Source organism: Ischnura elegans, chromosome 5 (assembly GCF_921293095.1).
Source record: "Ischnura elegans chromosome 5, ioIscEleg1.1, whole genome shotgun sequence".
Taxonomy (NCBI): Eukaryota; Metazoa; Arthropoda; class Insecta; order Odonata; family Coenagrionidae; genus Ischnura; species Ischnura elegans.
In genome coordinates this window covers 87,478,618-87,498,977 of record NC_060250.1, presented here as the reverse complement: position 1 = coordinate 87,498,977, position 20,360 = coordinate 87,478,618, and the positions used below count along the sequence as shown (strand labels likewise).

General features: G+C 37.5%; 2 protein-coding genes across 2 annotated transcripts in view; both read right to left on the bottom strand.

Annotated features, from left to right (window-relative positions):
- Window positions 1–16,183, bottom strand: part of LOC124159209 (adenylate cyclase type 10-like) — a 61,370-nt gene extending 45,187 nt beyond the window's left edge. Inside the window, exons 1-9 of the mRNA XM_046534859.1 lie at window positions 16,028–16,183; window positions 15,744–15,940; window positions 14,789–14,926; window positions 14,558–14,695; window positions 10,009–10,223; window positions 6,819–6,891; window positions 6,317–6,402; window positions 5,967–6,103; window positions 16–212 (exon numbers count right to left, since the gene is read on the bottom strand). Of these exons, the coding sequence (XP_046390815.1) occupies window positions 16–212; window positions 5,967–6,103; window positions 6,317–6,402; window positions 6,819–6,891; window positions 10,009–10,223; window positions 14,558–14,695; window positions 14,789–14,926; window positions 15,744–15,933 (1,174 nt within the window). The 5' untranslated portion in view covers window positions 15,934–15,940; window positions 16,028–16,183. The remainder of the gene's footprint in view (window positions 1–15; window positions 213–5,966; window positions 6,104–6,316; window positions 6,403–6,818; window positions 6,892–10,008; window positions 10,224–14,557; window positions 14,696–14,788; window positions 14,927–15,743; window positions 15,941–16,027) is intronic.
- Window positions 16,184–16,811: 628 nt separating this feature from the next.
- Window positions 16,812–20,350, bottom strand: LOC124159207. Its single transcript, XM_046534857.1, has 2 exons — window positions 18,875–20,350; window positions 16,812–17,002 (listed from the first exon to the last, which is right to left on the bottom strand). The coding sequence occupies exon 1, from the start codon at window positions 20,135–20,137 to the stop codon at window positions 19,010–19,012; it is 1,128 nt and encodes a 375-aa protein (XP_046390813.1). The 5' UTR covers window positions 20,138–20,350; the 3' UTR covers window positions 16,812–17,002; window positions 18,875–19,009.
- Window positions 20,351–20,360: the final 10 nt, after the last annotated feature.

The following is a 20,360-nucleotide window of genomic DNA, read 5'->3' as shown; positions in this document are numbered from 1 at the left end:
CTTTTCTATACTCACCAGTTGTGATACCAATTGAAACTAATTCTACTCCTTTTAGGGAAACAACAGATTTCTGAATATTTGCGGCACAAGATAAGGCATTTTTTATCTCCATGTCATGCATGAAGCCTCTCAAGCCAAATAAAATAAGAAACATTAGATCCTTGTCAAATAATGATACTTCATTTACACATCCTAATGACTCTCTGGTGACTCTGTAAGAAAACATATGGAATAAAATGGCCACCTTTATTGTGAAATTTGTATCCATATTCAGCTAAATACATATAAATTCTAAAATTCAGCAAAATATCTTGTCAAAATCAGATAATCTTATACCAATTTAAGCTAGTGTAAAGTTAAACATTAGGAAGACCCTTAAGCTACATAACTATTGCCACACTCTATTTAAATACTGTATTAACTATGTAGCATGTCAGTCAGTCATTATGTATCCATTTTTTTAGACTCAAGTTTTAACCCTTTCGAGACAGTGGAGTTCTCTCCTAAGCATGACTGCTGGACTGAGCCCAAAGAGATTTTTCTGTCCCCTCCGTATGGAGCATTTTTGCAGGACATTCGTTAAGAAGGGTGTCGCGGATAATCACACACTCTTAGCACCAACCCTTTTCGACCCTTCCTAGTGGGGACTCTTCATTATCTTGGGTAGTTGGGCTCCATTCTTTCTGGGTTTATTACCCTACCAGCGGCATTGGTTCGTGGTCAACCATGCTTTGTTTATATGAATTAGCTATACGGATAAAATTGTTCCTTGAACATAAATTGCAGACTTCGAATTGAATTCCTTGTTTTATTCTGAGAATTTTCAAATTTTGAATGAAAATCTACTGTCAATATTAACGCATTTAATGCAGCAATAATTTCCATGTTGATGCTTATACTGAAATCGAGATATACGGTAATTTTTACCGTAGAATTTCGTTTACAAATTGTAAACGCTGCTCAAAAGACAAATATTCAATTTTTAGTTTATATTTCTTGAGAAAAGAACAAATATTTATTTCCAAAGCTAACTGAATGAACAATTGGATGACTGAGGTTCTTCACCGCTAAGAGGAGTAATATAACATGAGGAACCCGGGTACCTGCTCCTGGATTTCGAGGATAAAGCCTACGTCCCGCAGTGTTGGGTCCCGAAATAAAGACATTGCACACCTGTGACCGTCATTAAAGGGGGAGAGCAAGGAAACGTATATTTTCGGCATTCATTCGTCTGCATAGAAGAATCTCCGACAAATTTTTGTCATAGATTTTTCTATGCAGACGAGACAGGGATTTTTCAGGGAGACAAAAATTTGCTTTTGTCTCCCTGGTCAAGAAACTTCCTAACTCATATTTTCATCATTCATAGCGAAAAGGTTAAGCTATGGAAATGAGGTTTGATGCACTTAGTGTGCTTTCTCTGACTTCATGTTTTGGCTGCATATTTGGTATTTTAACACTTGATGGAACAGAGAGAAATACTATAAACATGGTTCCTTCACATTTGATGGTTTATCCTTGGATATATGCAATGCTCACACACACTCCTGTGTGTTGGGCAGTAGATATTCCGTTTTAAGAGTGAAGTCTGCTGGATAATCCAGCACAGGGTCTAAGCATAGCCATTAAATTGCCAGTGACGAGTGATTAACACAGTCAGTCTCTTTCATCATTATGGTTAATTGAGCTTATTCATTGCATTCATGTATTACTGGAAATATTTTAGTCTTGAGGCACTTGCTGACAAACTAGTGCAGAAAAAAGTCAGATTGTTTAATCCAGTATGTATATTAGAGGTCCAATTTAGTTAGAAAACACCAAGCATGACTTCACAGTCTGTGCTGTTTCATCATTGATTGTTGTTTGCCAAAGAAACATTGTATGAAAGAGTTTTTCTTTTTTGTTTTGCCAAAATCAACCTGATCCTAGCTTGCCAGTGCAGAGACATGCAATGTGAACCATATTTTTCTGAGCCCTTGCCAAAGAAGTGTGTTGAAGATCATTTCAAAAGCAACATATGATTCCTGGAGGAGAAAGGCTAATTGAGTTCTGCAAGGAGAATCAATTGGAGGTAGCAAACACCCTCTTCAGGCAACATCAATGAAGAATTTATGTATATGCAAGATGCCAGGAGACAGAGCCAGATACTAGATACACCAGATTCTGGAACTAAGATGCAGGAACTAAGTGAAGCAATGCAAGTCTTACCCAGGAGCAGATATGAACAGTGAACACAACCTAGTGGATATGGAAAGTCAGCCTAAATACAAGAAGGTGAGAAGGATGAAATGAAAATGTAGATGGAATCTAAAGAAACAGGTAGAAGACAAAAGCAGAAGATTCACAGCTTCCGTTAATAATATGTAGCTGGAAATGGCAATGGACACAAACCAAAGTGAAGAAGAGACATTGAATAACCATAAGAATTCCATCACAGGGGAAACAAAGGAATGACTTGGGAGTACAGAGGCGGTTGAAATCAAGAAACCATGGATAACTGAGCACATTATAGCCCTCATAAAGGATAGGAGGAAATACAAGAGCACAAAGTATGGATATGAAGAAAGACTATGCAAGAGCTTGTGCAATCAAGTCATGTGAGAGTTGGAAAAGACCAAAGAGATATGCAATGCAAGATGCTGCAAGAAAATTAATGAAAACATGACTATTTGGGGACAGGTAACCAAGATGCAAAAACATTAGATGTTCTAATGGGAAAATGCTAATGGAAGATAGAGACATTAGCAATAGACGGGAACAGTGCACAGAAGAATTATACCAAGGCCTAGAAGACCTCAAAGCAGCAGTCCCATCTGACACAGAGGACAAAGACAACCATGGTACAGAAGTATAAGAAGAGACTTTGAGAGAGCTGTTAGGGACTTACAGAAAGGAAAAGGTGAAGAAGACCATGAAATCAGAAGTAAAATAATCAAAATACTGGGTGAAAATTTGTAACACACACGGTGTGGACTGCTATGAATTTGGGAAGCTGCCAGAAGGCTCTTTAAAAGGAGCACAATGGTGAACATAGTGAAAAATTCGCGGAATGACAAATGTCAGGACCACCAAACACTAAGGCTCCACACACACACCTCCAAAATCCTCTTTCGGGTAATAGGAAGACAGATTGGAGGCAAAATCGTTGAAAACTTCCCAAAAAAAAATTTGGTTTTAGGAAGAATTGAGTGATAAGAGAAGCAATATTATGACCAAAACTGCAGGTTGAGAAAATGATCCATGTAAGCAAGCCATTGTACATAGCCTTCGTGGACTTGGAAAAGGCATCAGATAACATTGAATGGAATAAGATGTTGCAAACGATAGAGAAACTTGGAGTAGACTACAATGACACACGAATCATCTACAAGCTGTATGGGGACCAGGTGGCCAATCAATATATGCATACAAGGAGAAGGAAATATAGAGGCAAAAATTAACAGAGGGGCGTGGCAAGAATTTAAACTATCACCAGTGCTCTAATATGTACATGGAGGAAGCAATGGAAGACACTGAAGAACATGGAGTCAAGGGGAGAAAATGAATGGAGAAGAAATAAACATGCTATGATTCGCTGATGACATTATGTACAATCATTGCGGGCAATTAGGAATACAACACAAAAATAAATAGAAAGAAAACCAAGATTCTCATGTGTAGAAGAGAAAAAACTGTGGCAGACATTTGCCTCAAAGGAGAAAGATTGGAGTAAGTAGAGTCATTCACCTACCTTTGGAACACCATTACCTAGTGCAGTAAAAGTGCGACACACAACAAGCGTCAATTAGCCCAAGATAAGGCAGCAGTCACAGCAAAGAGACTAATACTTGGCTCTAATAGTATAAGATTGGGAAACAAGAAAAAGAACATGAAAACATTCCAGTGGGCATTAGAACTCAATGCTTCAGAAACTTGGATCATTGGAAAGAGAGACCAGAAAATAAAGGAGGCTTTTGAGGTATGTCACTGGAGGAGGATGCTGAATATCAAATGGAGGGTTAGGGTGAGAAAGGAATGTAGAAGAATAGATTAAAGAGATGGATTGCTTTAGCCAAAGGGAAACAAATTGGATTTGCCTCATAATAAGACACAGCAGTTATGTGGGAAACAATTGAAGCAAAAATTGATGGCAAAGTGCACAGAGAAAGATCATGGGACAAGAAATTAGGACTGATCAAGAAGGACATGGGGAATAAGAACCTCAGAGAGGTAAAAGAAATGGTTGGGGATAGGGAGAAATGGAGGGCTGCAGTAGACCAATCTCAGGATTACAATAATGTGTATGTATGCAGGGAGTCCGGTTCCTGTTTGGCTGACCAAGGTCTGTTATTGGATGTACCTTTGATTACTTTGGGAAACAGCTGAAAAGGGCCATTTTTGTCATTTGCACTTTTCTACTAGTCCAAGATTTTACCATATTCCAAAACATGAAGCTCCTAACACCTTCTTGCATCAGGAAAAGGATTCATGCAAAGGATGGGTCAAAAAGGGAAAGTGGATGTCTATGTCTGTAGGGAAAAATAAAGAAAATTCCAGCTTGCTTTCCTTTTCATTCTTAAAATATATTTTCATTTTTGGGAGACAACGTATGCAGCCATAAAATTTATCCACTAACTTTCCCATTCCTCACACTCAATAAGTGATGCAAAAAAATAAGACAAAGTTTACCATGATATAACACCAGAGAGACTCTGTCGACAAAGCAAGCAACAGGTCAGCTAGTTGTATTAATTTTTGGCAGTATCTTCACATTTTTTTATGATGAAAGGTGAAATTTATGACCAAAAACACAATTATGTAATGACCTCCTTGAAGAAATCACCTTGAAAAATAGCCACTCAGAAAATCTGGTGGTTCCTATTACCCAAGTCACAGAAATTTTTGCCAAAAATTACATGCATGTTTACTAGGTTACATAGTATGTAATTTGCTTTTTGCAGCAACATTTCATCAACCTCCAACTCTAACATCATAAAATCAAAATTTTTCCTTCACTTCATCCCACTGATTGTGAGACTAATAAGAGCTGCCCGGTTGGGCATCATAAGTTATATTCCCTTGGAGGGAGAGTGGTTGAAGATTTTCGGAGTTTTTATTTTCTTGGAAAAACAGGTAGCTCACAGATCTTTTACAAGGAGTGAATCAGAACTCAAAGTAACTCACCCTCCCCCACACATTCTTACCCTTGCCCCCACAGAGTAGGTATCTATTCTAATGTGGAACACAGATAGCAACCCTGGTGAAAAAATATGGAACAAATCGGAACTATAACTATAAATATAACAGCAGGTAATCTTAAAAGACTACAACAAAATGTTTTGGGAGGTTACAATATAACATTGTAACATGTTGCCTTTGTGGGAACTTCACATACATACATATTCAGTGTTGGTGTATGCAACCATGAGAGCACCAATGCATCATTCATTTTATGCACTTAAGGCTTTTCGATTATAATGCACATGCAATGTTGTGCCAAACATCTCTGCAACAAGAGTATGTATCATCATGCACTCCAATTAAAAAGGATTTGGCTGAAATTCAGTAAATATTACACTAATTTCATTTGGCTCATGTTTACATTCCATTTTGGAAATTACTTACTCCATTTTTACGAAAAGAATGAAGTGATTCCCATTACCTGCCACTGATGCATAATCAAGAGGGCCCACATTCTTTTACGGAACATTTATGGTATGTTTTTTATCCTCAATGCTTAAAACATGGAATTACACGTCAAAGTGTTAAAAAAAATTCCACAGCCCACTAAAATCTTTAAACTTAAGGATCATAAAACATTACATCACAAATGCAATCTAAATTCACATTTTCACTTACATGCAAAGGAATTTGATTGGGGACACTTCATAGAAGACAGATGTGGGCACAAACTAAATAGTTAAAAAAACATTTTGTTGAAATTCATATATAAAAGCAAACCAAATAAAATCTGCAAAAATCCTTACTCGCAGATCATGCAGTACGCATCATCAATGAAGGAGATATAATTGTCAACTGAGGTAGGAGAGGAAAGAATATTTACAAAGACAGCCACAATCTGCCTCATCTCTGTAAGATATTTTAATGGCTGATCATGATCCACCTATAGGTGTAAAATAGATGTAAAATAAAAAATAAATAACAACCCAATTAACTAAACTGAGAAGATTATCATTCATTTTTTTCCAACCATTGAAGGAGCTACAATTCTCTTTAAAATTATATTTATAGATTTTAAAATCCCATTCTTCATAAGATAACTCACATTTAAAAGCCAAATAATTTAAGACAATGACTTAAAATATATAACACTTACTTGTTTTAGGACAGGAGAAATGATAAAAGGCCTTAAGAATGAAATATTCTTATTTTTTGCCACATTGTAAACAGTGGCCTGCCAATCTGAAAATATTTACCATATGAGTTCAGTGACAGCAAAAATATTAGCTAGTTATACTTAATGCTACATCAATTTACACAAATAAACACACATTAATGAATTTACTTTAAATATTAAATTATGTGGAGTACATATAGCAAATTAATTCACAAAGGGTGTTTAATTGATAAATTATTGTTTTACCTAATTGCCACCTGGTTATCTGAAAGTTTAAGGGTTACTAAACTTCAAATGTTTGATGCTTTGATTACATCCTCTTAGTAAGACTAGCATTTATAATTGAAGCTTTAGTGTACAAATTTGTTCCTTTGTAGGTGGGGATTTTCTCAATTACCAGATATTTAGTTTTTGGATGGCATAATCTGATTTCAACATGCAATAATTCCATGGACAAAAATTAATTCCAAAAATTGCTTACCCCCTTGATTTAAAGGTTCACAGATTGCAGTAAATTCATTAAATTCCACCATACTTTTCGAAAGAGAAATAACCTGTTATAAATGAAACGATATAAACTCAGCTGATTAAAAGATTATTCTAAATTAAAATGAAAAGTAAATTATAAAAATGAAGCACCACTGTCCTTGTCCATTTTCTGTGATGTGTTCCTATCACTTTCCTTCCCTCTCTATGAATTTATATTCTTATAATTTTGCGCTTATGGCATTGTATGAGTGAAATAAAGGAGTATAGTCCGAGGAGGATCCAGAGGTGGGCTAGAGATATCAAAGGCTATTCCTAGCCTATCTCTGGACCCCCCCCCCCCTTTGGGTATCCAATTAAAACTAGATAAAATGGTAATTTTGTTAAATATATACAGGAGAGGAGAGCCCCCTAGCCCCTCTAGTCCCAATTCCGGATCTGCTGCTGATAGACATAGTATACATACACAGGGGCGGATCCAGGATTTCTTTCTGGGGGGGCACAAGCAAGGCCGTAGCCAGGATTTTGTTGTGGAGGGGGCACAAGGATACCCCATAGTACAAAACGAACGCAATGATAACGGCACTGTATTAAAAATCTTGCATACTTTTTAAGGGTCTGGGGGGGCACGTGCCCCCATCCCTCCCCCCCCCCTAGATCCACCTATGTACATACATACATATCTGAGATAGATAGCAATGTCATTTGTAGAGACTTAGCTTTAAAATAACACATTGGTCATGGCTCTACAACAATTTGGTAACAGTGTGAAGTACATATTTAATTTGAGTTGAATAGAGACCAACCTGGACATTTCTGTTAAAATCTGTGTCTCTGAAAGTCAAACATTTATTGCTGTGAAGTGGAATAACCTATGCATCGGGCTGGGCAATATGTATTTGTACATGTATTTGTATATGAGCGTTTCTACGCGTCACTGACTGACCGTTACACCCTGTTTTTGTCCATGTATTTCCCCTTTGACTTAATACAAATCAATTTAGGAACTTTCTGGAGGATTACACCAAAAACAAGTTAGTGAAAGCATACACTGGCTATGGTACCACCCTGTGACCCCAGTAGAACCAGAGATTTTAAACTTCAAAGTCGTCGTCACTGACTGACAAAAATGAATTCCCCCCCCCCCCCCCCTCCCCCCCCCGAAATTATTTTCACAAAAGAAAAACACAATTATTTTCCTTCAGAAAAAAGTGTTAAAATTAGTTTAGAACCCTCTACCTAGTACCCTGTTTTTAAAACATTTTCCCCCTGTGTTAGACCCCCCCTGAACGAAATTCCTGGCTACCCCACTGAAACATAAGCACATAGTATGTATTTTATCCAGTAATTTTGCTTCGATTTCTATATTCTCGCTTAAAATGGTGAGTACTCCTAGCACTATGATCTATTGCGTAAGGAGACATCTTAATTATATTTATAGCAACTAACTCCACATGGTGAACAAAGAGTGTGTTCCGAATGGGTGAAATGCCATGCCACTGTTAGTCCAGCATTTCATTGGAGGCTGAAATGCCGTGTACAGGGATCTCTGCAAATTTTATTTTCATGTTGTTTTAATTACACACTCATACTGCATTTATTACAGGAGAACCCGACTTAAAAGCTTCCCAGGTCATGTTTCTGCCTCTGCCCCCAACTACATCAACACCACCCTTTCCATGATCTGTTACGACTTCATTGCCGCTCTCTATTCTTCCTGTTTAATTCCTCGCGTTCACCTCTTTACTTTTTCCTCTCACGATACTCGCGCTGTCTCTCTGCTCCCGTCTTTGCCATCTTAATAAATCCTGACATATGTTACAATTAAGGATTTCAGATCTCAACAATCATTCTGCTCCTATGTCCCGCTTTCACAAGAAACGTACCGAAGCGACGCGACGACAATGAAGGTGACGGTGATACGCGGCATGCCGAAGTCAACAATTGGCAAAAAAATAAAATATTCCGCTGCATAAACAAACAATTTACCAAGAAAAATAAAACTGATATAACATTATTACTCGAGGAACATATTATGCCACGAATTTAGTGTACCAGTCGGGGCCAATGAAGCGCACGCACCAAAATTTGAAACTTGAGCAATACCACAGGTTAAAATGTCAGTCAGTGACGGCCCTCAGGAACAAAAATGGTGAATGCTGGGGAATTTTTTTATTCTGATCTTTCATCCTTGGGATGGACTTGATTTGGATACGAAACGATTTATCTCCCGCATCCCTCGATTTTGGTCAGCGGAAAAAAATGTATGTCAATCGTCACTGACTGACACCAAAACGACGCACTGTTGCGTTACATTCCTCTGCATGACCATGTGACTTTCAAGTATTGATGAAATGGATTGGTAAGACACAGTCATGATTGGGGAGAATGGTTAACTTTAAATTTTCATAGAAAAATCTTATCTTAGTTGCGAAATCTTCAGTAATATAATGGCTCCGTAAACGGAATCATTTGCTCATGTGATACGAGAGCTCAATTCCACGGCATTTTCGTAAAAAATGGTTGGAGTATGGGGAGAAACAGGTACGGATTATTAAAACTTGGAATATTTACATCATGTCAGGACTTTGAACAGTCCATTTACCTCAAATTGAATTTTTTAACCCTAGTATGACAGTTACGTAGAAACGCTCATATGTACATCTTAAAATATGTATTTGGAATAAATTTTCAATTTGTATTTGTTTTTTCTTATACATGCCCTGAATGTATCTCATATTTCAGATAGAGATTTTTGGTATTTTCCAATTCTAAAATAAAAAAATTCCTTTGTGAAATACTTTGGAAGCAGCTCTGATAAAACTACTGTAACATTATGCTTCAGAGATTCCTTTGTTTTCGATATAACCTTTCGATATATCTTCATGTTTGCAACTATCCTTAATGTACTAATGGCAGGATATATGCTTTTAAGATCTCTTGGATTCCATTCCAATGTATTTTGTATTTTAAAAGGTATTTAAAATACTAATTTGTAGTTTGTTTTTCATATACCCAAATCAAAGGTATTGTGTAGTTTGCATTTCAAATACATTTGGAGTGGTATTTTATATTTCAAACACTTCTCAGCCTGTACTTTGCCCAGCCCTGCCTATATACGGCCTGCAAACAAAAAAAAACATAAAACTAGGCAAATAGTGAGTTCCTAGCTTAGAATGTACAACCTTTATGTGTCCCTGATCTCCCTTATTCGCATGTATATAATGTTCTGGGTTACAAAACTTCCACGCTGATGGTGATAAGACTACATCCCCAGAAACACATATTTTTTCAGTCACTCTGATATCAGGAATTGGATCCCCAACAATTATATAATGCCTGCTTGTTTCAGTTCCAATCACAGCGAAGGTACATGTGCCAGCAGATATAGCCAGCTTTACTGTTGAAAAGACAGAAATAAAATGTATTAATGATATAAATATTGCATTGAATACTTAAAGGTACCACAGTGCAGTAATTTACACAATAAAAGAGATTAGATGGTACAAGAGACTCTTGTTAATATGAACAACAAGTTCTCGTTTTTACAAATCAAATACATAGTTGGCCCCGACGAAAAGGCTAATCCAATCCATAGTAAAAGAAATGATATTACGAAATGTTCGTTATTATGAGCCACAGTTAAACGGTTTATAAAGTGAACTTTCTTACGAAGGGGAATCGGGTTGGTGTGGTCGCTAGAGTATTGGCTTCCCTTATTTCCTGGATATAAACAGTTACTTATACCACTTATTTTATAAGAGCGCGACCCGGGTTTCAATGAGTAATCATCATCATCAGGCGCTAATTAGCGCCTGATGATGATGATTACTCATTGAAACCCGGGTCGCGCTCTTATAAAATAAGTGGTATAAGTAACTGTTTATATCCAGGAAATAATGGAATACCACATAGTTAACCAAGAGTTAGTGAATTTTATTGGCTTCCCACCTGGCGGGCTCGGGTTCAAATCCCAGCAGTGGCAGAGAATTTTCAGAGACTGCCCGATCCCTGCTTGAATGTTGTGTGGAGGATATTTCAAGCGCAACACTCCGTCCGTCGGATGGGACGTTAAGCCATGGTCCCCTTGGCACCTTTCGTTAAGAGCAGGCTAACGCCGACGCCGGGTTTCTCTCCACCCTTCCTTCCACACCCTTCCCTCATGGCGCAAATGACCTCAGCTGTCGGTCGCCTCCTCCAAATACCATACCATACCATACTTTATTACGAAGTTCCACGGATAAGCAAAAGCGTTTACACACTGACTAACAGCGTTTTATAATGCACTGATGGCATTTTTAGTAGTGGACATACACCATGCTACTTCATAATCCTTGCACTTTGTTTAATGTCTCCTTGTGCATTGTGCCCAATCAGCAATTGTGAGCAATCCTTATACCATATACTGGAGCAAAATAGCATTTACAGCTAAATCAATGGTGAAGTGTCTGATCATATGTATCTTGATTTAACCCTTTCAAGACAGCGGAGTTTTCGTCTTAGCATGACTGCTGTACTGAGCCCCAAGAGGCTCTTCTTTCTCGTGGTACGGAGCATTTTTGGAGGGCATTCGTTAAGAAGGGTCTCGCTGAACCTTTTTCGACCCCTCCATGCTGGGACTTGGCATTATCTCGGACTTCGAGAGTAGTTGTGCTCCCTCCTTTCCGGGATTACGACCATACCGGCAGAATTGGTTCGCGGTCAACTTATGTATTGCTTATATGTATTTAGCAAATGGATAATTGTTGCTTGCACATAAATTACAGACTTTGAATTGAATTCCTCATTTTTTTCTGAGCATTGTCAAATTTTAATCGAAGTTCTAAGGCCAATATTAATGCAGCAACAATTTCTATGTTGATTTTTATACATAACTCAAGATATAAGTTAATATTTATCGTAGAATTTCGTTTAAAAATTGTAAAAGCTGCTCAAAAGAAAAATAATTCAATTCTTAGTTTATTTTTCTTGAGAAATGAACAAATATTTATTTTGAAACCTGACTGTATAAACCATTGTATGACTGCTGTCCCTCACCGCTAAGAGGGGTTATAAAAGAGGAGGGGTCCGGGTACCTGCTCCCGGATTCCGAGGGTAAATCCTAAACCCCGCAGGGTTGGGTCCCGGGACAAAGACGACGTAAACCCGCGACCGTCCTAAAAGGAGGAGAGCTAGAAAACGCATATGTACGGCTTTCGTTTCCTGGCTAGGATAATCTCACACGAAAATATACGGCCATTGTCTCCCGGGTCAGGGAACGTCCACACGTATATATGTATGTGTATAGTAGGGAAAAAGTTAACAGTGACTAAAGCAAAACAGAAAATATTAAGAAGACTTAAGAAAAGGTCAGAAAAAAAATTTAATTAAGGGTACAATGGATATTGCTATGTTTGTTGCAGAAGAAATTACATGTAAAGATTGAAAACAAGCCTTTGATTTACTGCTTTGGGAGAATCTCTTATGGCAAGAATTCCAGTCCCCACACCTACCCTTGCCAATCCACTCCATTGAAGACAGCTACGGCTTTTGGGTACACTAGTCATCACTGGGGCCAGCAAATCCTGGCTCATTTGACTTCTCTCAGTCATGCTCAGCAGCTCAGTAGGATAGGGAATCTACGCTTGACAGCACGGAGTCACATAGAGAGTTTAACACTTGTCACTCAATAGCAAGGCGACACCTGACAGCAAGGTCGAAAACACCATCGTGGCTCAGACACAGGCATGAGGGAAATTCAAACCCTAAGGGTACTGTGCTGCAGCTCATCAGCTTGTCAAACATGCATATTACATTATGCAACATTGCAGCAAAGTTGTGAAACATTATGACAACATTTGGGGTTCCTCATTGTAATAATGCAACAACATTTTGACAATTTTCTCTGCTGCTAGGGAATAAACACCACCAGGCCAGAGGCCATTGATACTCCGTCATTCTCACAAGGTCTCCTTTGCTATGGCTAAATACTTCAATACATGAGAAGTAAATTCATGAGGATTCTTAGAGGAAAGTTATGGTTCGATCATATCAAAGAATAAGTAGATATCCAATAGATGGAATGACTGCTTTTTAAACTGACATACTCCCATATCAAAAACTGAAAAAAAACATCTCCAGCATAAGAATTAGTATTAACAGATTACCTAGAGTAAAATGCACATATATATTTCACTGATGAGGGCAGGAAAAGATATGGTAGTGTGAGGAATATATGGATAATAAAATTAAGAGACAATGCAAGTTTTACAGTAGTTAACAAGCATACAGATTCCACTGAAAGGTAACTAATTTAAAAAAATATGAAATAGGAGTGAATGGTAGGAAGCAAAAATAAAGAATGAGAGGGTCATAAATGAATGATAACCTAAGGAAAGAAATAGTGGTATTCATAAAACAAAAAAGGGATAATAGAATATGAGAATGGATTGATAAATTTGCAAAAGTACCTAACGTTAGAGGGTGAACTGATGATTTGGTGATTTGCTACACACATCTAGTTGAATGTGTGCTCCTGAAATGAAGAGAACAGCTTATTTAGGATTTAAAATACAGTCTCCAAATATGAACGTGACAACCTCCGGCAGACATACAGGGTCGTATCCAGAAGTAGTAGGACTGCTTTTTTTCCGCACGGGCAGAAAGATTGAGGGGGGTCTGCAGGACCGGATGTTGTGGAGGGGAGCCTTGGGAACAGATTTTGATCTGTGGCATTCGCCTGTGTGCATTAGTTGAGTGTGGACTACTGTTTTCGTGACCTCCTGTTTTGACGCCTCGTCATTGCTTGCGATGGGGCAAAATTTAGAGCAGCGGTACGTCATCAAGTTTTGCTACAAACTCGGCAACTGAAACCAAGAAAATGCTTATGCAGGCCTACACGGAGGATACCATGAGCCGTTCCTCAACATTTGCGTGGCACAAGTGTTTCGGGAGGGTAAGGAGGTCGTCGAGGACGACCAACGTGCCGGGCATCCGTCAATCTCGAAATCGAAAGTGAAATCGATGTTGATTGCATTTTTTGACCGTCGTTGAGTTGTCCATAAGGAGTTTGTACCTCCTGGACATACTGTAAATGCAAGATTTTACGTGGAAGTGCTCACATGGCTGCGAAATCGGATCATGCGCGTGCGACCAGACCTGGTGGAGAATTGGAAGCTCCACCACGACAATGCACCGTGCCACGTCGCGTGGATTGTGAGGGATCTCCTGGCCAAATTCGGCGTTTCCACGTAGCCTCAACCCCCTATATCCCTGATGTGGCACCACAGGACTTCTTCCTGTTCCCCAGGATCAAGAGGCACCTCAAGGGGCATCGTTTTGATGAGGTGGAAGCGGTCCAAGCAGCGACGACGAAGGTGCTGAACAGCATCCCGGAGGACGACTTCCGGAAGGCCTTCACGACCTGGAAGACTTGCTACAAGAAGTGTGTGGATGCCCAAGGGGCCTATTTTGAAGAGTATTGAGTCGATGTATCAAAATGTTCAATACATAAATTAAAAAAAAATCAGTCCCACTACTTTTGGATACCACCCTGTATATTGCAATGCATCTTTGTTCAGTATGTAAGCTACCCTGACTTTATCCTCCATGCTTGTGCTCACATTATCCAGTAGCATTATAATACTATTATTCAGTAAAATAGTATTATTTCTAAGTAAATAGACAGACTTACTTTTCCAAGAGAGAATATTTGTAAAATAAAAATTTATGATAAGTGGTCCAGACACTTCTTACCCCGTAAGGATATTTGCACATCGGTATTATACTCTCCAATTGTTTGCTGGATGAACAGGGCACATCTTACAACTCTGTTAACAGTATTTGCCATGCTCTCATCAGATATACAATGCCAGCAGCACAAGAAAGCATCCCCTGAGGAGATAGGTTATAAAATATTACTATTTAGGAAACAAAAACGAGATTGGCTGAGTAAATTTATATGAAACATATAACATAGGTACCTACCAGAGAATTTCAGGATATCACCACCATAATGCATTATCTCTTCTAAAATCTTTCCAATGTAAGCATTGAGTGTTTTTGTCATGCGATACGTGCCACCCCTCCCCGTAGATGAATATTTTTCAGTGAGACTGGTAAAACCTTAAGTGAGATTGTAGAGGGTAATTCTTAATTTTAGCATTGAGAACTTTCACCAATTAAAACAAAAGAATGATTGAAAGAAACTGACAATAATAAATCACACAATTCGTGACAATCAGAACTATGTAACATATTTTATTGAGTACGACGAACAGTAACTTCATTGACTTCACTGCCTCTCTCGACGACTAATCATGATACTTCCTTTATTCACTATGTAATCATAATAATGTTTAATACGGGCATATATCCCTATTTCAAATGGAATATGTACAATTCTTTCAATATAACTCGTAATAATTAATAAAATATTCTTAAAATAAAAAGTTTTACTTGAGAAAAGGAGCACTAAAATATGAATTATATTAAATCATTTTAATAGCTCAAATAACATGAGGTCAGACTGTATTCGACAATAATAAAATACACTTCTTCTTAAATATGTAATGTTTATCGCTAAAAATATCAATATTGCTAATAAGGGAATTATATAGTCGAGGGATCCTGGTTATGTGGTGAATTAAAAGTGAAATTTCTACTACAGTAATTTTACATAGAATTATTTTGTGCTTCTGGTGGTAGAAAAAGTCGTTCTCTCTTCTAACTACCAACAAATAACAATAAAATTGGTTGTTCCAGCGCTTAAATGGAAGAATAATTTTAATTAAATTTCAAAACTTTCAAATGCGCCACTGCTTGCCGCATAATGTCGGCGGAAAAATTACTTAGTAAAACATTAGAGGCAAGTTTCCATTCGGCAAATTAAAATCACGGTGCTGCTGGAGCACTAAACGAAAGAAATTATTTTAATAACAACCTGAAACGTCACCCATAAGAAGAACGCATTCAATCCTCCGTCTTTCTTTCCCAAGGGTACCAGAGCGCAGGAGAATTTCGTCCGGAAGAAGGGTAGCAAAAATTGTCATCTTGTTGTATTCCGATGACGGCAAACTGCTAGGTGATTCCACCTTATCGACTTCACGAACGGGAGATTCTTGAAATTTCATCGTAGATCTATTCATTAAATTCGTAATAAATGAATATGAACATAATTTAAGTATACAAGAAATACTCAATTCCCGTGGTATATATTATACTTACAAATTAGTACGAAGATACGAGGTTAAACTTGGGCGAAACGCCTATATGAACAGCTAATAAACATAAATTTAAACAGAAAGAAGGGTAAGAACTGAATAATAAAGGGCACTGCGAAAAAATACAGACCAAATTAATGGCAACTACTTCTGCATTTCATTTGAATTATACGCTAATCACACCCGTTGCGCGCAACGTCCTTACACTCTAGGGCGCCAAACTTCGTTTCAAATTCGTTTACATTCACGCCACTACAATCGAAAACATTTCCGATGTCGGAAAAAAATTATCATAAACCAACATCTTTTAATCAGAATGGAATCCAATATTATACATGTGCATAGAAATACCCCTTAAACGGTTGAATGAAAATATCTGGTTGTATTTATAGCCAGGGGCGGATCCAGGATTTTGTTCTGGGGGGGTGGGGGGACAAGGATACCTCGTAATACAAAATGAACGCGATGATATTGGGACCGTATTAAAAATCTTGCATATTTTTTAAGGGTCTGGGGGGGGGACCTGCCCCCCCTAGATCCGCCTATGTTTATAGCAATATTTTAAAAATTAAATTCTGGTCCTTACGACGAACTTATTCTAATAAATCGCAATTAGAACATCCAGCTTGCCTAGAATAAATAAAACTGTAATAAAGTTGATGAATAAACGCATGAAGTGAATCAAGTCACGAAAAAAGGATTATGTCAAACAAACAACCTGCTTAAAGTACCGACCTCCGAACTTATACAGAAGTCTCCAGGCTGAAAAAATAATTTGATAAAAAATATTTTAAATTTCCAGATATTTATTTATAAAATTAAATGTTACAAATATTTTCGCAACTGATTTACAATAACAGTATAAAATTACAAAAACCCCAAAGACATTTCTGGTATTTCAAGCATTAAAACTCCGTTGTTCTGGAACATTTTTCAATGGTACCATGGCAAAGGTAAAAACGCTAATAACTTCATTAAGGGTGCGATTCATAGACGACACTGAAATTGCTCACTTTACAAAGTCTCTCTTTACGGTAAAGTGAGACTTTAGCTAAAGTTCGTTGCAGAGTCGTTTCAAGGATCTCACTTTATAAAGTGGCACTTTAGCTCCTAAAGTCTCGATCATGTATTAAAATTTTTAGTGTTGGCAATGAACGCTGCGAAAAAGTGAAGAAAAAGATGACACACGATATTAAATGCGTACTTGTTTACATGTTTCTAGCGACTGGGTTTTCGTGTTGTATTTTGCTAAGGTTTTATTAAGCTGCATTTTCTCGTTTTCTCATATTATGTGCAAATGTAAATGAATACTGCGTCATTGAAAGCTTTTCTCCACTAGCTTTTTTGTACGTTAATGACTGAGTTGGCTGAATAAAAGCTCGCTTTTAATTAGCTTCGTGCATTGGTAATGCCCTTCGATGTTTCCAGCGAAGTAAATATTCAAACGATGATATTTTCACATTTTATGATCATTTTCTATGATTAACTGCAAAAGGTTGTTTGGACTATATGTTAGTCGAAGTTTGATGGTGTAGGTTCATTGAAGGTGGGTGAAATAGTGAAATTCTCTCGCGTTAACTTGAAACTGTACCAATTAATTTGAAGATTTACCGATCAGTGGTTGTCTCAGTTGGACGCATATTATGAATGAGGTATGGGTGTTTGTTGAATTCTTTTGAGCTTACCAATATTTTAATTCTAGGAATGTTAACCTAAGGGGTTATATATATTAGGGGTTATATTATACCTTAGAGAAATGTACTTTCAATAATACCTACATCATCAAAACCAATGAATGAATGGCCACGCAATGAAACATTTTGAATGTGAAAATGGATTTATATCAATAAATATCTCTTTGTCTACTTCAAATGATGCCTCGACATGTGAATACCTAACCCGAGTATCCATTCACGAATTTCGTAGTAAAAAATTTCAATGAAGTCTGTAATAAAATTTCATAACAATCCTACATCCTCGAGAAAACATTGCTTTGCTGCAGATAATATGGTTATGATGGAAAGTGTGTTTTACTTTTTATTGCTGCCTTTCATGACGAAATCTTATATCATCATTATAAACATTCAAATGCATAGACGAAAAACGAATCAGAAACTCGACTCTATAGTTTCAAAATCACAGAAACGTGTTAAACGCGATATGGAGGCATACGGCAAGAGTGCATTAGGCAAATATTGAATGAAAACGCTTAAAATGCAATGCAAGGTATAGAAGCTAGCATTTGGCTGGCCAAACGACATGAAAATCAAGTCTTTGCGTACGAAGGCTATTGACGCCAATGTAAACAGAATTTTGCTATCATATTCAAATATCTTCGGAAAATTCTGGAACATAAACGCATAAATAACCTAAGAACTGAACAATTAGCTTGTATAAAAAATCAACATAAATTATGCCAACCTTTCCAACCACTTACTGTGTTGTAATTATCACACGACCGATAGAGTTAAACTTCAAAATATAAATAATGGGTCATGTCCATCAATACCGACTCGATATATTTTCAGGGAAAAGAAATATATTACGTGTCTGGTTATTTCTTAAAACAAGCCATTCTGCTGCTGTGTTCTCACAAAAAAATTAGTTCCTATTAATTTCCGTAACCCAAATATCTTCATATTTCAACTTCAATAACAGCCGGTGCCGCCATATTTATTTATCCGTAAAGGACACTTTAGCCCTAAAGTGAGCTCCGGTTGGGCACTTTACGGTAAAGTGACGATTCGGCCATTTTTCCTCTAAAGTGGCGTTTATGAAACGGAAAAAGCAGACTTTAGCCCGGCTAAAGTATACTTTAGCCTAAAGTGCCGTCTATGAATCGCACCCTAAGTGTCTCTCAGAAAAAAACAGTACCACAGAAATACCTCGACTGCGATACCTACATCAATAACAAATTCTCCACACTCAGAATCATTCAAACACTGGAACAAAGGTCTTCGCGGTTTCCTTAAGAGGATAATCATTGTCATACATACACTCCCATTGTTTTCGAGATATGCCGCCTACAAAGGGGACATTTTTTACTCATTCTCTCAACAGGCGTTACGCATTCTACACACAAGCACAAATGTCTACACGGAAGAACTATAACAGTCTTTCTCCTTTCTTGGCACACTGAACACAACTTTTCCTCCATTTCTGCTTCCAGTTTCCTTTTTAAGTTCAGCATATAATTTGAATTATCACTTACATACGAGGACGACGCTACCGAATCATTTCTGTGAGTGGGAAACATCTCGTCCCTTAATACAGAGGTACGTTCTCTCCTCCAATACAATTGACGGCAGTGTATATTTACCTGGCGAATTACAAACTGGCAAGACTGCCTCACCATCTGAATACTTGCCATTGCAGCTTTCAATTGAAGCCGATAAACTTGGTCAAAAATCATTTTGAAAGTACGTTGTTCCTTGTAAATGAGCCATGACAGGACCACAGCAAGGGCTAAACCACCACAAGCTTCATAAGGAATGTCAACAAAAAAATAAAACACTTTGAAACACACATCACAAAATCGCGAAGGGATGTCAGCGATCATGCCAACGAAACAGCCGTACACGGAAGTCCCAAATTCAAGGAAACTTAAGGCTAATGTGTGAAGAAGACAAATAAATAAACTTGGAACAAAGGTTAACACCATCCATATGCTACTGCCGATTAGAGTGATAGCTCTTTTAATTAAGTAGGCTGTGTTCACGACAAACTGAATAAAACTTTCAACGGAGGAAATTACAGAAAGGTAAAATATATAAGGTAATGTAAAGGCGCAGAGGACAGCATCTTTCACGGCAGCAATAATTTCAATAATCTTATCAATTACATTAGTCAGAATCCCACATGAAATGTCACCAATTAATGCCAAAATTGATCCAACATCATAGAGGAATACCATAAAATCTTCAAACACAATTTTTGAGAGAGTGATAAAAGAATCAATCCCTACAACAAACCATCTCAGGATAGTATTAAAATAGAGCACAAGATATGAGCCGGTGAGGCTGCTAACCATGAAAACCCATAGCACCAGCTCGGTAACAGCTTCAATAGCTGAGATGAGCAGGTGATATAAATAACTTAAAATGACAAATGCCATTAAAACGTTTCTTCATCACCTAAAATTCAATTACATTTTATCTTGTATTGAATTCAGCAGCACATAGCTTTAGGTGTAAGAAATCCAGATACACGCTGTCCATGTTACAGACTAGACACTGTTAGAAATGAAGACAACACGGGAGCACGTTTTAGACATGTATAAAGCTAAAGAAAAAATACCAAAGTACTAAATATTACGAAGAGAATTTGTTTACTTGCCC

Bases quoted from the DNA above. Each gene is read 5' to 3' on its own strand.
- LOC124159207 (XM_046534857.1), bottom strand. From the start codon at position 20,137: ATGGCATTTGTCATTTTAAGTTATTTATATCACCTGCTCATCTCAGCT.